Source organism: Equus caballus, chromosome 12, assembly GCF_041296265.1.
Source record: "Equus caballus isolate H_3958 breed thoroughbred chromosome 12, TB-T2T, whole genome shotgun sequence".
Taxonomy (NCBI): Eukaryota; Metazoa; Chordata; class Mammalia; order Perissodactyla; family Equidae; genus Equus; species Equus caballus.
Window position 1 is genome coordinate 34,468,096 of NC_091695.1, and position 21,330 is coordinate 34,489,425.

The 21,330-nt window shown below is 52.0% G+C and overlaps 1 protein-coding gene across 14 annotated transcripts in view; it reads right to left on the reverse strand.

Annotated features, from left to right (window-relative positions):
- The window catches only part of LOC138916697 (liprin-alpha-1-like), a 109,062-nt gene that overhangs the window by 29,859 nt on the left and 57,873 nt on the right, over positions 1-21,330 (reverse strand). For all 14 annotated transcript variants that reach the window (XR_011424022.1, XR_011424018.1, XR_011424021.1 and 11 more), the window contains 8 exons: positions 20,716-20,778; positions 19,323-19,402; positions 15,280-15,415; positions 11,917-12,140; positions 9,016-9,247; positions 3,672-3,823; positions 2,512-2,684; positions 2,025-2,118 (listed from right to left, as the gene is read on the reverse strand). Coding sequence is in view for 9 of the 14 variants with exons in the window: in XM_070229891.1 (XP_070085992.1) it covers positions 2,025-2,118; positions 2,512-2,684; positions 3,672-3,823; positions 9,016-9,247; positions 11,917-12,140; positions 15,280-15,415; positions 19,323-19,402; positions 20,716-20,778 (1,154 nt within the window). In the remaining 5 variants the exon portion in view is untranslated. The remainder of the gene's footprint in view (positions 1-2,024; positions 2,119-2,511; positions 2,685-3,671; positions 3,824-9,015; positions 9,248-11,916; positions 12,141-15,279; positions 15,416-19,322; positions 19,403-20,715; positions 20,779-21,330) is intronic.

Consider the following 21,330-nt stretch of genomic DNA (forward strand, 5'->3'; position numbering starts at 1 on the left):
TCAATTTTATTTCTGGTTAACTGACAGAACTAAAATTACCCACTGTAGTCAGACAAATAACCTCCATACTTTGAATTTTTCCCTAGTAACTTACTAGTACATCCTAGAACTTGCCGTGCACGACCACAGAGTTCAGAGAACGGCCTGCCCCTGGACAGTTACAGCTATGGTGACACAGAAGTGCAGAGCCAATGCCATCACGGGGAACCCGGAGCTCCAGAGAAACCTGCCTACCACCCACCACCACACACGCTCCCCACGCAGCGGGAAACGGAGTCACGCGCCGGGACAAACAATAAAGGCTGTCTCCACACAGCCAAGTGCTCAAGCATACCTCCTGCGAATTACAAAATAAATTTAGAAAACAAGGGTGACCCAAACTTGGGCCAATTTGAATAGTTTGTGACCCTACAGGAACCATGAACTTCCGGGGACGAGGACCGAGGCGCACTGCCACAAACCTTACGGATTTTATTCCAGCATGTGCAAGCGTGTGCACTAGAACACGTCAGCAAAATCTAAGGGACACATTTTTCCTGGCATGGCTCCAGGAGGCAAAAGGCCTGGCTGGGATACGTTTCACAAAGGCAAATGGCAATTACCCAAGTTACTTTAAAACATTTTTATACAGTTCAAAGACAGCAACGTTCAAAGCACGTTTTGCTGTTCAATGGTGTCTGCGGATTTCCATTCACGGGGACCTGAAAGACTGAGTATTCCTAGGGCATGGTGAGCAATAACAGAAACAACGGCACTTCGCCTGAAATAAGACCAGCAGTGGGCCAGTCAAGAAGATTAGTACGATTCTGAGAAGAGAACGAAAACGAGGCAGGGTTCACAAAAGGGAACCCAACCGGCAACTCTACAGCTAAAGGCACGTGGCCTCTAGGGGAGAGGGTCCCCGGGCCCCAGCGTGGTCCTCGGGGCGCACTGTAGGCCCAGGTGCCACACCAATGAGGCTGTCTCAGGGTACTTGAGTGGCTAGACGACCTTTCCTATCGTCAGACTGACCACAGAACCTACCAATCGTCAGCCTGTCGCAAGGACCAGCTTTGCCATCTGACCACTGGCTCTCGCCCGTCTTGCCCATTCTCAAGGTCAGCGCTTCCCTCTGGGACTGCTAACTGCCCCTTCTGTCGTAGAGGGTGGTTCAGTTTCAGTTTTCAGTCGCCAGTTCACTGGGATACTGTCTCTCCCTACCTCGTTCATCTACTTAATTCTGGTTGACATACGGTCAACCAACACACAACCTGCTCCCGATCAGAACGAAGCCAGAGAAACACGCACACACTATTCCTCCATGCCCCTACCCCGGGGCATCGCAGCGTCTCAGCACCTTTGCAGAAAATGATCACCTTGCTATCACCTATTTTCAGAGTCAAGACAAATCGGAATCAAAATTTAATAAACAGACCATAAAATCACGAGTCTATTGAAGATAAAAATACAAAATCTACCGGAGGAGGAAAAAAGGGGCAACTCAGCGAATATTTCCTGACAGATCATAGCCCGCACGGCAAACTCTGAATGCTGGTGATCAAGTCGGAGCGGTGGCTGCAATTACACACTCAGTTCTCCCTATTTTAGGATGGCTGGCACTGTTGCCAGTGCTTTACGTGTGTTTATGTAGCGACAGATGCGTGTCTAACACTCACAAAGCCGTGTGAGGCGCGTACCGCTGCACTCCCATCTTAGAGGAGGAAACCGGGAGTGCAGCAAGGCTAAGCGGCCCCTCCCCCAGAGCTGACGCACCGGAGCCGGACTCGGGGCCCCACGCCTGGCGGGGAGCCCTCCTCATCAGACAGCTCTCCGGGGGACGGGAGCCTCCCCTGAGTCCTCTCCCCCTTCCTGAGCAGAGGCTCTCAGCCCCCCAGGAAGCACAGTCTCTTAAAAGCTTTAGGTTAACCTTTCAGAAGGTAATATAGACACATAAATAGATACTACATTTATTAAATAAACGTTAGTTAAAAATCAGGCACAACTGAGAAGTGTTCAGTGAGATGGACGAATAACGAAAAGCTTACTTTTTTTGAAGTTTCCGGTTTTTCTCCGCCTGTCCTCCCAGTTTGCTGAGTCCCAAGGCATCCTGAGCTGAGTTTTCGGTCTCCGAAACGCCAGCTGTGAGGGCCCAGTGGTTGAAACAGCGAGAGAAATCAACACGGCCGCATTAGGTGAGTTCAGAAACAGGTGGAAGAGCACTTGCAGGCAAAGAACACCTCTAAAGGCTAAGTTTCTGACTAGGCAACCAAGGCACGAGAATGCTCGAGAGACAGTGAGCCCTTTCTGTCTGGGACGCCAGGTTGTTCAGGGCCAAAGAACGTCCACCGTGGCTCTCTGGGTCGCATGTGTCCCAGAGAAAACATACGCCTCCTGAGCTTTCACTCCCTGAGAACGCCCAGCGTCTTCGACAGACCGCCCGTGGGAACAACCGGGGGCACACAGTAGGCACACACACGGCAGGCCCCCCGCCTCCATCCTAAGGGTTAAGAATGTTTGCTGGAAGCCACCCACCTTGTCCTAATGACTCCTTGCCGGCATGTCCAGGTCGGCCCTTTTCTTTCTTGCCAAACAGGCGGCCGATGGAGGACTTGATGCCCTTCTTCTTGGGGGCTTTGTGGAGCGAGTCCTGGCTACTATTACTACTGCTGGGGTTGCTCACGGGGCTGTCCTGTGAGCCTGTGGAGCTTTGGGGACAGAAAACGATCTTTAATGAGCGCCCTCGTCCCAACACAACGTTCCATTCACAGGCACTAGAACACTCCACGCTTTTAATACTTGCTCTTCCAACTACACGAGCATTCCAAGTCTCCTCCAGGCATGTCTCCTTCGCAAAATGCATCGCGTGTAGAAACGAAGGCTCCCAGCCATCCCACCACAGAGAACCGTTTCTGAGGAGCTGAGGCTCTGAGCCGGAGCTCTCCTTCTGAGAAGGCTTCCAGGCCGAACCATGGAAGGCAGAGAGCACCATGAGCCCACCTGAGGGCCGCCCCTCGGCTGTGAAGATGCTCTCCCAACTGGAGGCCTGACCCCAGCGCCCCAGCAACCTCCCCAGTGCCACCGTCCCTGCCGCGAAACAAGAGCCACAGGGCCTACTGCAGAGGCGGCGAGGATGGACACCTGCACCCGCCACCGAGGGCTGCCAGGGGGGGACAAAAGCACAGCCCGTGGTAGTTTGACATAGGAGCACACTAGTCACCCACTGGCTCTCATGGTCCCTGTGGGGAGGCGCTTGGAGCGCTGGGGACGAGGTGGGGCTCTCCACAGCTCAGAGGCAGAGAGCGCATCCGAGCGGCGGGACACGGACGGTCCTGCAGAGCAATGCTCAGAACACGCCACATGCTTAGCAAATGCTCCACAAGAAGAGAAAGTTCTCACAAGAGTCAATTTGCAGACTCTGAAGAAATGAAGGCTTTCCAAGATTGCTGCTATCACTGAACTCTCTTTCTAAACTCACGTCGCCCAAACAGACAGCATCTTCTGCTGGGCTCACCTGAGCTCCCAGGGCAGCCCGAGGGCATCATCTAAATCAACTCAACTCAATTAACCGGTATTTCTTTAAAGTCATCATTCTGACTTTTTTCCCCAAGAAGAGAGCAATGGATTTCTGAAAGCTGAGCATGAGAAGGCGGTCTGTTTGGAGCCGGGCTAGGGTGGGACGCTGCCCTCCTTACTTCCGTAAGTCCCTGAGGTCCTCGTGGCCGACCGTGTGCAGCGCCCCTTTGTGCAGCCTGTCCAGCTGAAGGGACCGCGGGGAGGGCGGGGGCGAGGTTTCACATTTTATTGTCGTCTTGTCGTCTCGTACCTCTTCTAGGGAGGCTGGCAACTGAGGGGTTGAGACCAGTGTAAAATTAGTGAACAACACACTGTGACCAAAAAAACCCCACAACACATAGGCTTTAAATTATAACCATAAACTTATGTGGAAATCCATGAGCTATGCTTTCTGCTGAGTACAACCAGCCTCGTTCTAGCCCAACGCCACGTTAAAGGACCGTCTTACTTATCAGGAGCAGGAGCACAGAGCAGAGCCCGACTCCTGGCCTACGAGCACCAGAACGAGTGCAGAGACCCGGGCAGGACACACGGGCACTCCTCCTCCTGAGCCTCCTGGCGCGCAGCCCGAGGGCCCGCCCGCCCTAGGATCCTAGGCCACCACGAGGACAGCCACTGAAGGGCACCGAGATCTGAACCACGCCCAAAACCTCGTCCTCACACAGCACACACGGCACTCACTGTCCCTGATGAGGAGCTGAAGACGAACGTGTTTATCTCCTGATGCATTCAGAAGAAACACCAGAGAGGGCAGAAACCTCTTGGGTAAACTGTCCAGAACTTTTTGTTTTGGGAGAAAAAGAGAAATAGCTTGTACCATGATCCGCTATCATTTTGAGTAGGGATGCACCTTCCTGGACTCTGTAACAAGTGGAAAAGTGAAAAGGGATCTAACTCCTGCATCCCAGACACGCCTGTCTGTCTCATACGTCTCAGCGTGCAGAACAGATGCTATAAACTGAGGTCTTTCTACGCGGTTTAAAAGCAATTTGTTTAAGCCGGCTCAAAGCAGTCCTGGCCTTCCACTGGAAGATCCTCTCCTTCAGACTGCCAGTTTTCCCGTGTCGGGGAACGTGAGGACAGGAAGGAGGCGGTGGGGAAAACGTTAACTCCGGCAGGTCTTACTGATCCATGTGGCTCCGTGGTGAAGGCAGGGCTGGAGTCCTCAAAACGTGCGTGGCAGGCATTTGTACAAACAGCAAGACCTGAGCAGCCAACTTGGGCTTTTTTAATGCGACTGTGTAGAGTGTCGCTCCACTGCAGCCCCACAGCGGCTCAGTGACAACCAAGGGGCTTAGTGCAAAATGGAGTCGAACTCATTTAAGATAGAACCTTAAGCCGTAGCTGGATAGATTCCGCATGCTCTCCTGATTTCAAATTACAATCTGCAGACAACCAAAGGCTACGACGGCTAGAAACTATCAATACGAAACTGAAACAGGGAGAGATTTCAAACTGAGGTTAAAACAATCACCTATAAAAAACAAAAAAGAACAGGACAGGGAGCAGTCCACGGGACTGAGTTCACTGTCTTCAGCGGAGACAGAGCTCAGGAGGAGCAGCCCGCCCTGGCCGGTGGCTGCTCCCGTTGCGCCCCCGTGGTGAGGGGCCCTGCCCAGCCCGGGGCCCGCCAGGCTGGGGCCTGCACGCTCTTTCAGAGCTGACTGGAACGAAGCTCCCCGACAGCTGGGGGGTCACGGCGGCGTAGGCCAGGGATGCTGAGGAGGAGGACAGTGCGTGGCCCACGCCGCCCGTGTCTGCACCATGCCTGCACTCCTGCCTTTCATCCTCACCACAGCCCCACAGCAAGGCCCTCGAAGGAGCCAGCCAGCCAGCCCACAGTGCCGTGAGCAACAGGGTCAGGCTGTCCTGCCTGGACGTCAATCAACACGCTCCTTCCTTCCCTGAGAAAGCCTTCCCACCGAGGGAAACACGGATGCGAGTCGGCGGGACTGAGGGCGTGCTGTGCGCCGCGGGGCCGGTTATAAGCTCTCAGCTCCTTGCAGATCGTGCACGGACGGGCACCGTCTGCGGCCACCCCGAGGAGCGCGCTTCTGTCGTTGTCTTCACTTAAACAGGAGGGCAAACCAAGGCGCAGAGAGGGCGAGCAGCACACCCAGGTCACAAATCATCACTGACAGCGGGGACTTGAGCCTGCGTTTCGCTGAATCGCCACGGTGCTCTGCGCAGCGGAGGGCTCCCACGGCTGCCGCCCAGCTCATGTGCTCTAAGCGCTGCGGTCAGAGGACAGCTGCCCGAGCATCCGAAGGGCGGCCTACCAGCGCAGGATCAGGCAGCTTCTGGGTCGGGGTGCAGGCTAGGCACATGGCGTGAAGGTTAGGAGGAAGGCATTCTGGTCAACAGATCTGCTCCCCAGTGCGTGCACGTCCTCCAAGAACAGGGAGGCCCGATTCACGACTATCTATAAGGAGAAGAGGCCCGCTGGCCCCCGCTGTCAGGGACGAGTGAGGAGGTGAGAGAATCTGCAGAGAAGTCAGGCCGTGGGGGAAGCGACTCAGTGTCCTGGTTTTGAAATCAGACCAGTCCACACTGCAGCGTTCCCTAACTGTGTGCCCCTAGGCACAGCACGTGGCCTCTCTGAGCCTCCGTTCCACATCTGTCCATGGGGATAACGACAGTAACCTGCATCTCACGGGAAGTCCATGAGGACGAGAGAGCAGACTCGTAGAGCACTCAGCACAGGGCCTGGCATACAGTAAGAGCTCATGACAGCTAGCTATGTTTTTTTTTTTTTTTGAGGAAGATTAGCCCTGAGCTAACTACTGCCAATCTTCCTATTTTTGCTGAGGAAGACTGGCCCTGAGCTCACATCCGTGCCCATCTTGCTCTACTTTATATGTGGGACACCTCCCACAGTATGACTTTCTCAAAGGGGTGCCAGGTCCACACCCGGGATCCGAACCGGCGAACCCCGGGCTGCCGAGGAGCAGAACATGCGAACTTAAGTGCCGCGCCACCAGGCCGGCCCTTCTAGCTATGCTTATTAAAATTAGTTTTTCCCCAAACTAAAATCTGTGGCTCTGCTTCAGTAATTTCTCATTGAAAAAATACTATAGCCATTATAAATAAGCATGCAACGATGAGAAGGCAAATGAGTGGAAGAAAGGCACACCCTTACGCCTGTCCCAGCATTCTATGCAAACCACCAGTGACCTGTCTCCAACAGGACAATCGTCATTTGTGACATGCCAGGTGAGTGTCAACATGTCCATTTAAATGTCAGTGATTCACAGGGCTCATTCATGCCAAATGATAGGTGCCCGTCAATACTTCAGAGAAACAAAGGTATGTTAAATTACTAAACACTTGACCTTTCTATGATGTTTCCTTAAATCACTAGGCTGACGGACGCATGCAAAGAAATGAAGAGAAACCAGATTTACTGCATACTCTGAAGTTAAAAATTCAAGGATCAGTACAGGTAAATATATTAAAAAGAGAATGACAAGACAGATATAAGCGAGCTGAGATTCAGAGAAAACGTAACTGGAAATGGAACATCTTTTTCACCATGAAATTTAAACAGTAAGTTACTCAAGATTTACTAGAGAAACACTATAAATCGTTACTCAGGGAGATAAAATTCTATTACAACATATACAATTTATTAAAATACGGCATTTTATAGAACAAAGGGCCCTAACAGTTGTCTATTCTAAGCCAAACTTCTCTAGAACTTAGTTTGCCCTAATGAAAAACATGTCTCTAAACATCAATTTAGTTGACGAGGAAGTTATTGCAAGACTTACTATAAAACTGAACAAACCTACTTTTAGTTATTAATCACCTATTGGTCATTCATATAAAATTCTTACCTAGAAATTGATTTAAAATTTCTCAAACATAAATTTTTTGATTAAAGCAGGGTACCCTGTGAAAATACGTAAGGATAAAAGCTAGCAGAATAGCAGGTGGAATCTTCACATTCTATGATTCCTATGAGATATGTGAATTTAAAAAATAGTCTATTAAAGGCATTAATTGTTTATGTCCAACAAGTTGATGAAATTTACAGTCTTGAATATAAGCATCAAAACCAAAAGGTATACTGTTTGTGTCAAGTTTCCGTTAATTCTATACTTGGCGGATTATCTCTGTATATATAAAAGATTTCATTTCTGAATTACACAAACCCTACACAGTTTGAATAAAAGCACTCTGATCCAGCGATATCATGCCTGTATCCACATCTGTTGTACAGTGACACAGCAGTAAAAACGTATCACTACTGAGGGAAAAAGACACTATTTCATGAGAAACGAAGATAACGCAGAAACCCCACTAATGAGCCCCAGTGGCCCCCACACACACACCATGGCCCCCACTGTGGCGGTTCCCTGAGCACCCCGTGGAGGGGGTGTCACAGCGCGGGCTGAGGCCTGGACTAACAGTGACAAAATAAACAGAAGGATGACACAGGAAATCAAAACTAAACACGGAAGCAGACACAGCGTCAGCCGGCACACACAACTACAAAAACAAGGAAAAAGAAAAACAGAACTGTTTTTACAAATTCTCTGAAAGGAAATAAGCATGAAATTGTCAAAGAGCTTAAAATATCAGCTAATGAGCTAACGATGTAAATTATAAAAATACTATGTCAAAACACCGCGAAATGGACTAGTTACCACTTCGGACGCTACTAAAGCGATTCACGGTTCATTTAATTACACGCAGGCTAACAACGCAACTAAAAACGAAAATGGGTGGTAGCAGAAGAAATGAGAACGGAAGCGCAGTGAGAAAGCAGAACGCTGTCAACATGATTTCATGCATTCACAAAACCCAGACTAAACACGTGAGAAAGCTAGGCACTATTCTTTAGAGCAGCACGCTGTCGCGGTCCCTGCACTTCCAGAGGCTGCGCACGAACGCAGCCCCGCGCTTCCCGGGGAGGCCAAGCGGCAGCGCGCTCTCACTCACGCCACCCTGGATTCACCTGCAGAACCGGTGCCAAGCATGCCACCGAGGGCATTATTAAGAGGACCGATTTAGCTTTTTCTTCAGTTTTGTTTTTGACGGCATATTCTGTACCCTCCAGTCAGGCATCCCGAACGTAAAGACAGACAGCACTGACTCTCTCTGCACATTTTCCTATATGTTACGATGGCTGCTGTATTTACTTTTGTTACACTGTCTATTGCTGGAAAACAAAAATATCCCCCTAGCTGCCGAACCCTGCAGAGCTGACCACGCTCAGAGCTGAACAAGTGAAAACTTCTCTGGAGTTCAGGCATCACCCCAATATTAAAATTAATTTGTCACCATGCTATTGTTGAATGATTAAATATGAGTTGGTTTTAAAAATCTCAAACCTCTGAGCATAACAAATGCACCTGATTTTCTTCCGGGTTAAAAATAAAGCATATTCGTGGTGTCCAAGACTTAAATCAGGTGTGTCGGGGGCGAGGGGAGACAGCACAAGAAAAGACAAATCCTTACCAGAGTCATGATACCTAGTCTGTCCACCTCCCGAGCTGGGCTGTGCGGAATCCTTCGCGGGGTGGACCGGCCACTGTTCGGAGGAGAGGAGCCGGCGAGCGAGGAGGCAGGGTAGAGGGGAATGGAGCTCACTGATCTAAAACGACGAAGATTGCCAAAACTCCCACTGCCAACTCGACTCTCAATCTCCTCCGCCCGCTGCTCTGTGTTTTCCTTTTCTTCCTGTATCAACCTAAAGTAAAAACAAAACAGTCATCCTTCCTTCATTAGCAGACAGATTAACGGGTTCAGATGAAAAAATCGGTGCTTGCATTACTGTAAGGAAACTCCAATGACGGTTGCTCCAACAATTAACACTTCAGCAAAAACGTTCTACTTTTTCTCTCTTTAACACACTCGGCTTCGGAACAGCACAAAGTACACCTTCCACTGAGTCTTACCAACTATCTCTGATCACTCGCGTTTGATTTTATTTAAGTACCCCACAAGTCTGGAGGGGCTAGTTGGCAACTCTCTTACTACACAACGAGATGTTTGAATTTTACAGCTCCGACATTCCCACTTCTCAGGGCACAGCTGCACATTTACCTATCGGTTTTTTTGACTGGAAACTGGGAACTCTGATATAATCAAAAAATCAATTTACAAAGCAATCAGGAGTTTCCAAACACTTAAGTCTCTAGACTAGACGAAAACACTGATTTTTTTTTTTTAAAGGTTGAGTTCGAACAAAAGTATTTTGTTTGTATTATTTGACAGAATTCTCCACCAGCCTCATCTGAATGAATTCACATCAACCATGCTGCATTAATTTGGAAATTCATAATTAAAGCTCTTCTCTCCTAATGTATAGTGGATGCTTAAACAGCAGTTTTAATATTTGACTATGCAAATCATTACTCTAATATTAAATTAGTAGTAACCTTGCAGTAACCTGTCCAATTAAAGTTCTACTTATATATTCTGAAAGTACTTTCTGTTACTGATACCAAGGCAGTGGACAGAATTTACCATTTATATCAGGTCAACTTGCTACATAAAGAAGAACCCATTTTACTTAGCAATACACTGTGAAAAATAAAAGCTGACGTTTATAATCCTTTCGCGTTTCCCACAGCGATGGGGAAAGGCAGTCTTCCGGGCTCTGCGGGGTTGAACACAGCACACGAACCGTGGTTTACGGAGGCAGACTGCAGGCCGCACACCCCTTCCTTGCAGAGCCTACAGCTCTCCCTGGAGTTAGTTCTGCCCCTCCTTCCCTCCCGCAGGCTCTGCGCAGGAACCGGCACTTGGCGTCTGTGTCAGCTTGACAAGAACAAAATGTTGGCAGCAACTCTGCCCGGACCTCCCGCAGGGTCACCGGCACACGGCTGGTCTCTGTGTGCATGCAGGACCGGACCACGGCTGCCTCAGGCCTGACAGGGCAGATCTTGGGCTCCCTGTCACCCTGCACCCCAGACCTAAGGCCTCTTAATCCCCCCTCGGACGGGCAAGTCTTTGGCTTGATGAGCAGTGCCATGTCTGCGCCCAGGATCCGAACCAACGAAACACCGGGCCGCCTGCAGCGGAGCTCAGGAACTTAACCACTCGGCCACGGGGACAGCCCCCCCTCGGACGGGCAAGTCTTTGGATTGCACCCCACAGTCGGCCCTTTGTCGTGTAAATTTACTGTTATAACTGCTAAGAGGCTTTCGAAAGAAAACACCTCTGAAACACTGACAAGGTTAAGATTCAAACCATTCTTTGACCACTGTCTTTTTTTTTTTTTTAAAGATTGGCGCCTGAGCTAACAACTGTTGCCAATCGTCGCCTTCTTTCTTCTTCTTCTTCTCCCCAAAGCCCCCAGTACATAGTGCTGGATTCTAGTTGTGAGTGCCTCTGGTTGTGCTATGTGGGATGCCGCCTCAACATGGCCTGAAGAGCAGTGCTGTGTCAGCACCCAGGATCCAAATTGGTGAAATCCAGGGCCGCCAAAGCGGAGCGCGTGAACTTAACCACTCGGCCATGGGGCCTGCCCCTGACCACTGTCTTGTAATGAACCAATTTTCACATTCTATTAGTTTAATAGAGGAAAACGCAAGTAGGAGTGGGAATTTGCCAATCTGAAAACCTCGGCTTTCTGTTCCAGGTGGTTGGGTGACACACCTGAAAACGTGAGGCTCTGAAAGACACACAAGAGGGCCCTCCTCAGCGCTGGAGGAGGCACAAGCGGCAGGTGGACGCTGCCCCAGCTCCCTGCCCCCCGCAGGGTTCAGAGTTGGGGGACACTCAGGCTGGAGGGGGGCAGGAAACTCTCCCTCCCGCTTCCTACTGCATGTTTCACCTTCGCTTGCCAGTGGACTGAACTCTGGCGTTTCTCCTCGTAAGTCACCCGCCACCTGGCACTGCCCGTGAAAAGAGTCCTGCTTCTTACCCACAAGGGCGCCAGGCCAGTCCACCTCCTCCTGGCTCTCCATGGTGCCCTGCCCCACACCACAGCTCCCCTCTGCACTTCGGAGCAGGGAGGCCTCCTCCGATGTGCGCTCAGCTCTCTGCACCCCGCCCGTCTCTGGAACCCGGCCTGGGATCCAGAGTGGCACAGGTGGACACTGAGCTCCCCGGCAACGCTCTCCAGCTGTGTCATCGGCTCGTGGGGGAACGGACCGAACCCCTTTCACCCTTCTGCAAGATCTTACACAAGTGTACCCACACCACAACTGTGGCGAGAACGCCCGGTCAACTGAACTTTCCAATCAAGGGCAACCTCAGAACTTAAAACTATTCAAACAGGATTGAACTAAGTTTTACTATCATGGGACGTGTAGAATACGTCCACAGTATTTCTTCCAGACTGTCCTAGGTAGCATACAATTCTTTAGAGACATGCATGGTGTCTGTGGTGCTATGCACAAGCCCACGTACCTGATCTCCTTGTTGATGGCGTCCAGCTGCTCCTGAAGCATCATGGCCAGCGTCTGGGCATCGGCCTGCCCACTGGGGGACAAGAGGCCAGCTGGGCTGAAGATGGTGTCCCTGTCGTCTTCGCCGTCGGACGCGTCCACATCACTCTCGAAGGCCTGCGCCACGTTGGCCAGGACACTCGCTTGTTGGGCACGTTCCCAATCCTGTTCATTAAGAGTCTGTACCTAGAAACAAGAAAATCAAATCTCAGCAAAGATGGAAAATAACAACCAAGTTACAGCAACTTACAGTAAACCTAGCAGAAACTTAAATATCTTTTAAATAGAAGCCCAAAAGATTTTGGAAAAATAGGCCATGCTTGTAAGTTGCTGACACGTATTAAGCAGGCAGTATTTCAGGGGCAGGACAGTCGATTACTTAGACTGCCTGGTAACAGTCACATCTCACTGTGGACACAAGGCATTTCCATGACGTTATTCACAATGGTGACAAGACCGAGTGCAAACAAAAACTGAAAATTAGAAAAATACACCATGCGGGGGCCGGCCCTGTGGCATAGTGGTTAAGTTCGGTGCACTCTGCCTCGGTGGCCTGAATCCACGGGTTTGGACCTACACTGCTAGTTGGCCACGCTGTAGCAGCGAACCACATATAAAACAGAGGAAGACCGGCACAGACGTTAGCTCAGGGCTAATCTTCCTCAGCAAAAACAAAAACAAAAACCACACACACAAAAACATGGCACGATCAGCCACGCTAATGGGAAGTAAAAAGTTCACTAGATCCACGGCAGCTGTGTTCACTGCAGTTGCCACACCACTGTACTAGTGTTATCGAGTAACACACCTCACTGGAGTTCCCCAATCCTCCCTCTTCTGAGCCCGGTGTGGACGAGCACAGACAGCAGCAGGCAGGGGCAGAAGGAGACAGCAGGGCAGCCGTCGGACGCACTCGTCTCAACACCCAGGGAAGAGCGAGCTGGCGGACCACGGTCTCTAGAGAACTGAGGCTCTCGGAGAAAAGGCTCCTCTGTGCCGAGCCAACTCCTGTCTCGCGTGATGGAGGGGTACCGTGTGCAATCAGAACGCGCACAGAGAAGGCATGCGCGCCGGGGCCACGTGACCCATCCCGTGCGGCTGTCTCAGCCCCTCTCTCGAAGCCTCCATCTCTTCCTCTCCCGTCCTCACTGAGCCCAGGGCCCTGCCTCCCACTTCACTGACACGACATTAGAGCAACCACAAGACTTGAGATGCCCTGCTGGCTTATCTCCCCGTCCCCCGGGCCTTTACCCATGCACTCCACCTCCCCTCCCAAGATCTGAGGTCGCGGCCAGGTACCTGGGCCCCCACCCAGGCCAGCCCCACCTCTGGGCACGAGGCGCACCCCCTCTGGCTGACTCCAGGCTCGCCTGCTGTGCTCCCTCCCTCTCTCGGGGTAATCGATTCTCTACTGGCCCACACCCATCAGCCTGAGAAGGTTTGCGCCCTTCTCCCTCCTTCAGATAACACACCAGAACCACGGAACCTGGATGCCACGTCTCTTTCCAGCCACCACTGCACTTCGTCCCGATGAGTAAAAGGTCTCCAGAGCCGCCTCGACTCCGCCTCCACCTCCTCTCCTCCTGCTCACCTCCCCTCCCACAGAGCTGCTCCAGGATCAAAGCGCCCACCTTAAGAAGTCCGCCACTGACCTCCACCGCCCTCTCGTCTGGCCCATCGGCAGGCCCAGGCCTGCTGCTCTTCCCTCTTCCCTGAGCATCTCGCTCACTCGGCTGCAGGCCCCGTTGTCCAGGGTTTCTGCCTACCTCCTTGTCACTCTTTAGTCTCCTGCCGGTCCTTTCTCAGTCTCCCCAACCTCTCAATTTTGGAGGGGCCCACGGCTCTATCCTGGAAGCTCCTCTCTATCAACAGGCACCCACTTTGGACTTGATCTCATCTTACACCTTTAAACACCATCTGTATGGTCATGACCCCCACATCTTTATCTCTAGTCCAGACTTCTCTCTTGGGTTCCAGGCCAGAATATCCAACTGCCTACCTGACACGTCCACCTGGACAGCAGATAGGGCTGTCGACCTGATCAGGGCCAGGCTCCACTCGTCTCCCCTGCCCCGCAGTCTTCCTCATCGCAGGAGACAGCCTCCAGCCTCCAGCTGCTCAAGCACGGGCCCTCGGGGGCCTCACTCGCCTCTTTGTCTCATACTCTATATTCAACCCATCAGCACATCGTGTTGGCATGACCTTCTAATATCTCCAAATGGGTCCTTCCCTTCCTTGGCTCAAATGTCACCGTCCCTGTGAGACCTCGCTGGCTACCCTACTTAAAACTATCATTCCCCTCCTACAGCTCAGGGTACCCCGGGTTTCCTTTCCCTGCTTATGACCATCGGAAACCCTGTGGTGGTTTAAATATACGTCCACACTTCTCTAACACTCCTCCCTTGGCCCACAGTGAGGGCAGGACTCGCTAACTCACTCTAACGCACCGAGTGCAGCCCAGGTGAAGGCGTGCTGCCTCCAGACCAGGGCCTCAGAGGCTCTGGGGCTTTCTCCTGGCTCTCTCTCAGAATGAGCCCGGAGCAAAGCTGGCGGGCACCTTTCCAGGACACTCAAGCAGCCCCCAGAGAGGGGCCAGGCAGAGCCAGGCGAGTGAGCCTGGAAGTGCACTCTTCAGCCCCAGGTGAGAATCCGGACGGCTGCAACCTCAGGAGAACTGAGCCCGAACCGTCCTGCTCACAGCCCCGAGCCCACGGAACCTGTGAACTCTAAGTGCTCCTTGCTTTAGGCCACTGAGCTCGCAGCAGCCTGTGACCGCAGTGAGAGGAAACTGACACACGGCCCGTACTGTACTTCTCACGCACGCTGGCTCCTCACTAGAACGTGCGCCCTGGCGGTGCGGGCATCTTCTCTGCCTGTATTCACTGCTGGAGCCCTAGTCTATAATGACGCCTGGCCCAAACCAGGTGTGCACTGAATACGGGTGCTGTAAATAAAAATACGCAGAAGTAGATAAAGAAGTGCTGTTAAACAGACACAAGCAGGAAGGTATTTAAACTTCCCGATGTGAATTCTTCTCACTAAAAGATGACGGATACACGCATTCATTCACGCTTATCGCTGCTTCCAAACCGTACTAATTACATTACGTTGCACTTAAGAGTAGGTCATATTCTATCAGAACTTGTTCTTCAGAAAAAAGCATGCCTAAAACGAAACTCTTAGCCAGAAAAAGGAAAATGGGGGGAGGGGAAGAGAGAAGGCGACCTATGACCATTGGAATCCCCAAAGTCTCAAAGTCACGGGACGAGCAGGAGACACGCCCGAGGGCCGGCAGCTCGCGGGCGGCGAGGACGGAGGCCCTTGCCTTGGACGGCTCATCCCGCAGGGCTGCCACGCGGCCTTTCTGGGGGCGCCGCAACACCGCGCTGCTGCTGGAGGCGTCTGCGGGACCGTCTGCCACAGGGAACCTGAAATCCGAGACACTGCCCGAGTGGGGTCGGCTGAAATATGGAAAACAAAAGGTCATTATTAGATAAGAAAAGTGAACTAAGTTTGTTAGTCAAGCCAGAAGCTGTCAATTTGGAAAACACGTAATTTCACAGAAAAAGGACTCCAAGGAGGGCACCTCTGTCCTCGCTCCCGCCAGCATTGAGCCTTTCAGCCCCGCCAGCGGGGACACTCCATACCTAGGAAAGCCAATGCTGCCACTGCAGACCTGGAGATGAGAGGATGGGGTCCAGCTGTCTGGGCCGTGGAAGAGGCATCCGTCACCCATGTCAGGGCCCGCAGAGGGGTGCTCAGCCCTGCCTCTGCTCGACCTTCTCCTCGACCCACCAGGAAGCACCCCCACCCCCACCTGCGGCCTTCCACGGTCACTCTCCCATTTGTGCCAGGCTCCGCAGTGTGAGGCTGGTGGACACCGACACTCCTCTCTCTGCGTGGCACTGTCTGAAGCGCTCCCACAGGCCCCTCGGAGGGAGCGGCTGCAGAAGCCCTTCTGACCACAGCTCGGGCTGGTATGAACCGGGCTGGGCAGGACGCTTTGAGGATTCCAAACCAAAAGCAGAGACTGCGTGCAATCAGACTGACAGACAATCAACACGCCCGGCTAAAACAGTCCCCTGAACCAGTGACTGGGGCCCTGAGCACCCGCGAGGGAGACGCTCAAGAGAGTCACTAGGAGAGGCCCTGGGGAGGAACTGGTGAGCGGAGGCGAGGAGGGCGCAGCCCAGCCCAGCGCTCAGCCCTGACCGTGGGCACCCCAGCCACACCTCAGTCCTGGCCCGCCACCGAGGGCCTCCCTGTTCTCCGGAAAGACGGCTGGCTGCCTTCATTTTCAGGAGGCCTTACGATCTGAGAAGACAGAGTCCATTCATCTGATTAAAGCCAGTTAGACAGGGGACCCCTCGAGCCTCCCCACCCGATCGTGGACAGGGCCAGGCTGACATGCCAACTCATCTACTTTTGGTACACACCTCTCGACATCTTTTTAAAGAAATACCTTCTTGTAGCGTTACACGAGATTTACTGCCTGTTCGAAGATCTCCAAGTCTGGAATTCCCCTTGGAGCACACCCAGCCCTACTTCCTCTACCCCTTACTCCTCACGACACTCTCACTCTCCCTCAGGGTGACTTCCAGCCCAACTGCTCTGGGGCCGTGAGACGGTTCAACGGCAGATGAAAGCGATGCACCTGAAATCCTGCGTGTACCTCTGGATGGTTCGGGAAGCACAAATGCTTCCCGATTCTGACACCCCTTCCCAGGCTTACCTGCCTCCCGACCCGCCACCACCCTGCAGCTCATCACTTGCTGAAGCCTCTCTTCTATATGGCCGATCTGTTTATGGAAGGCCACCCATCACCGTGCTTTTCCACTCCTCAAGCTAGACTACCTTTTCTCATGGAGAAGATCACAAAAACAAGATGACCGATCTCACCGTGGAGTCACACCAAATGAGCTGAGCCTGCCCTGCCTGCCAGACCCCTTCTCCTCAGTCCACCCAAGGCCCTTCCACGCCTACTGTGATTGGTCTTCCCCCCGTTTCTACAGCTCCCAACCACCTCTCTTCTAGGCCACTTGACATGCAGCCTCTAGCCTTGCCTCCCGGAAACAAAGCCCTTCCCTCCGCATGCAGCCTCTCCTGCCCACTGTCTTCAGACCACTCCGCCCCAGGTGACCTTGGCCATCCCCTCCTGCCACCTCTGCACTACCAGAGCAAAGAGCTCCTTTCTCTCCTTGTCTTTCACCTCTAACATCACACCTGGGACCGGCAAACATGTCAAGACGTCTCCATCGGAAAAACTGCCCCCAGCTCTGCCACCCCCTCAAGCTCCTACACCGGCTCCCTTCCCTTCAGGACTCGACTTCCACAAGAGTCACACACGTGTGTCCACTTCCTCTTCACCCACGTGCCTGTGAGAGCCTCCTCGCACACACGCCTGCAATCCCGAGCAGCGGGTCCGCCTGCAGCGCTCTAACGACACGAGCCTTCCACCAGCGAGGACCTGAAGCAGAAAGCAAGTGCCTGTTCCCTGCACTGGTCCTCCTCTGCACCTCGCTCTCTGAAGCGCACACTCTCCTCCTCGAAACTCCACCTTCCAGCGGGTTCGGCGTCAGGGGAAGCTTCTGGCTCTGCCTCTCTGTCCTCGCTGATTTCTCCTCTAGTTTCTAGGAGTGGGTTAGGCAGGGACAGCCGCAAGATACCCTAAACCTTCAGGATGTCCTAACTTGGCAAATGCCGGAACACCTGCAGAGGTTCGGAGCTTCCTCCTGAGTCGTGTTGGAGGCAGGGGCCCGTCTCCTGTGTTTCACCACACCACCAGGTAAGCGCTTCGATAACTTTTGCTAAAGCGTAACTCTCACTTGATGACCATTTTCTACAAAGAAGTAAATCACCTAAATGAGAATTACCGCCTCTACCACGGTGAGGAAGAAAAACTCAGGATGCCGGGCAACTTGGTAGATTCACGCCGAGCCAGGGGGCTCACTCCCGCAGCAGCCGGCCCGGTCACGCCTCGAAAGATCTGCGAGCGCCACGCCGTTAACTCTCAGCCTCTTCAAAACATACAGACTCCAAGCGCCGCACCAGACACGCGAACATCAGGGCATCCTCCCGCTCCAGCAGCGCAGGCTCTCCGCGGCCTTCTCTTTCACCTCGAGGATGCGACCGTCACTCCCAGGTGGACGGGGCTTCCTCTGGCACCCTGGGCTCTGTCCTCCGATCCCGACACCATCACGCCCACACTCTGTCGGGTGCCTCAGACTCATATGCCCGACACTAATCAATCGTCCCCAGCCCCACCTCCTCCTGCGGTTCTGAGTTGAGTCAAGGACGTGACGGGAACCTCCAAGGTACCAGAACCTAACCTTCAGGATGATGCTGTCCTCTGCCCTCCGGCCTGCTCTGAAGCCCCAGGCTCCCTGAGCTCAGGCCAGGCAGTGTGTTCAGTTGGCTGCCCCTGTGGCCTGCATGTGTTCCTGTACACACACGGCAGGGGCTGGAGCGTGTCTGTGAGTGCGTGAGCTCCCCGTACACACACAGCAGGTGCTGGAGCATGTCTGTGAGCACGTGAGCACCCTGTACACATATGGCACGTGCCAGATTGCGCCTGTGAGCATGTGAGTGCCCTGTACACACACGGCAGGTGCTGGAGTGCGTCTGTGAGGGTGTGAGCGCCCTATACACATACGACAGGCGCTTGAACATGTCTGAGCACCCCGTACACACACAGCAGGTGCCAGAGCACGTCTGTGAGCACGTGAGCACCCTGCACACACATGGCAGGTGCTGGAGTGTGTCTGTGAGCGCGTGAGCACCCTGTACACACATGGCACGTGCCAGAGTGCGCCTGTGAGCATGTGAGCGCCCTATACACACACGGCAGGTGCTGGAGTGCGTCTGTGAGCATGTGAGCGCCCTGTACATACATGGCAGGTGCCGGAGCATGTCTGTGAGCACGTGAGCGCCCTGTACACACACGGCAGGTGCTGGAATGTGTCTGTGAGTGTGCGAGCACCCTGTACACACAGGGCAGGTGCTGGAGCGTGTCTGTGAGCGCATGAGTGCCCTGTACACACATGGCAGGTGCCGGAGCATGTCTGTGAGCGCCCCGGACACACACAGCAGGTGCTGGAGAGTGTCTGTGAGGGTGTGAGCGCCCTGTACACACACAGCAGGTGCTGGAGTGCGTCTGTGAGTGTGCGAGCACCCTGTACACACACGGCAGGTGCTGGAGAGTGTCTGTGAGCGCATGCGTGGCCCGTACACACACGGCAGGTGCCAGAGCACGTCTGTGAGCACGTGAGTGGCCTGTACACACACGGCAGATGCCGGAGCACGTCTGTGAGCGCCCCGTACACACACAGCAGGTGCTGGAGAGTGTCTGTGAACACGTGAGTGCCGTACCCGTGGTGAAGGGACGCCCCTCTCAGCCTCGCTTGGTCCAGCTCAGCCCTCAAGGCTTCGATGTCCAGTACGAGCTGATCCTACAAAACAGCAAATGACACATACTGCAGCTGTCTCCTTCAGGATTTAAAATTATTTGCATCAAATGTTGAACATAACCATAATAGGTTAAATTAGCAGTTATAAATATCAAGTATTTTAGTTCTGAGAACGTTTTCTCCGAGAGTCCTATAGTAAACATAAACACTCAGACCACCAAATTAGCTTTATAAACCCTGATGCATAAAAAGTCATGTCTTAGTCAAAGAGAAGTTTTTAGAGGCGAAACACCGAGTCATTAACAATTATTAATTCTGTAGAGAGATTTGGGGTGGGAGAGGCGAACAATACTCACCTTCTACTGCACAGACTTCCCTGTGTTGTCTTTTTCCTTTCTGTATTGTCTTTGTCTCACATCGAGCACACATTCATTCATTCATGAATCATTTGTTCATTTGTACGTCCAATCTCATTTTTGTACACGTCAAAACAGTAAGGAAAACTGACAAAAAACTTTTTTTTTTTTTTTTTTTTTTTTTAAAGATTTTTTTTTTATTTTTTCCTTTTTCTCCCCAAAGCCCCCTGGTACATAGTTGTGTATTCTTCGTTGTGGGTTCCTCTAGTTGTGGCATGTGGGACGCTGCCTCAGCGTGGTCTGACGAGCAGTGCCATGTCCGCGCCCAGGATTCGAACCGACGAAACACTGGGCCGCCTGCAGCGGAGCGCGCGAACTTAACCACTCGGCCACGGGGCCAGCCCTGACAAAAAACTTTTTAAGTCACCTATAACCTTCTAGATCTATGCTGTCCCATACAGCAGCCACTCGCCACACGTGGCCATTGAGCACCTGAATGGGGCTGGTCCAAACTGAGATGTCCTGTAACTATAAAGCACACAGCGGGTTTCAAAGACCCACTATGAAAAAAATGAATGTAAAGCAGCTCATTAGCTTTTGTATTAATGACATGATAAAATAACATTTGACTCTATCAGGTTAAGTAAAACTAATTTCACCTGTTTCACATTACACTTTTAAATGTGGCTACTAGAAAATTTTAGATTATACATGTGGCTCCCATTACATTTCTGTTGCACAGCACAGTTCTAGAGGACAGGTTTGTGCTAAGGTTTTAGCTTCCAAATGAACCCAGAAAGGACTCAGAACTCTGATCCCTACCCGCTGCCAGACTTAACATCCACCGCCAACACAAACGCATTCACGCACAACTCTAGGAGTGCCATAAATCTTACAGCAGGAAAGTTTGACCCCACTTCACCCAACGTCTGTAGTAGTTATAGCAACAGTGAACTCGCTCAATTCACGGATTTCTCAATGATTTAGAGATTTAAGTACCTTATCATGTTGCGTTTCTTCTAACTGCTTTTTTGCATTTTCAACTTCTCGTAATAGAGAATTCTGCAAAAGATGAAGAGTCCTTTAGTGTTGATTCTTGAAAACGTTCCACATAATAGTATGGCTACATTTCTGTCTAAGACAATAAAGTACCACGGAAAAGAGGCCACGTGAACGTACTCATGAGCAGTATTAGAGTGAAATGCAACAGTGAGACCATCGCAACTTCTCATGATAATTTTTAAATACAGAACCTACTACCTCCGTGATGGATTTTTCTAAGTAAGCATGTCAAGCCCATAGTGTAGGCCTATCTGCATCCGTTAAACTGGTTTATAGTAGCTTTTAGATTTTACAATTCATCGGTCACTTGGGAAACCTGACATAAGTTTCAAACGTACAGTTTAAATCTAAGGTAAAAGTATTCTGCCCTTAAGGTTGGCCCACTGATCAAGGAGGAAAGGGGGAAGCGCCCTGTGTGGTCTCTGATAACGCCTTTCCTGACGGGCTCTGTGCAACAGGAACGTCACGTCATTAGTAATGACCACTGGTCTCTCTCGAATGAGCGTGACCACGGTGCCCACCACAGGGCAGGCTCTGGCCGTTATCTTTAGG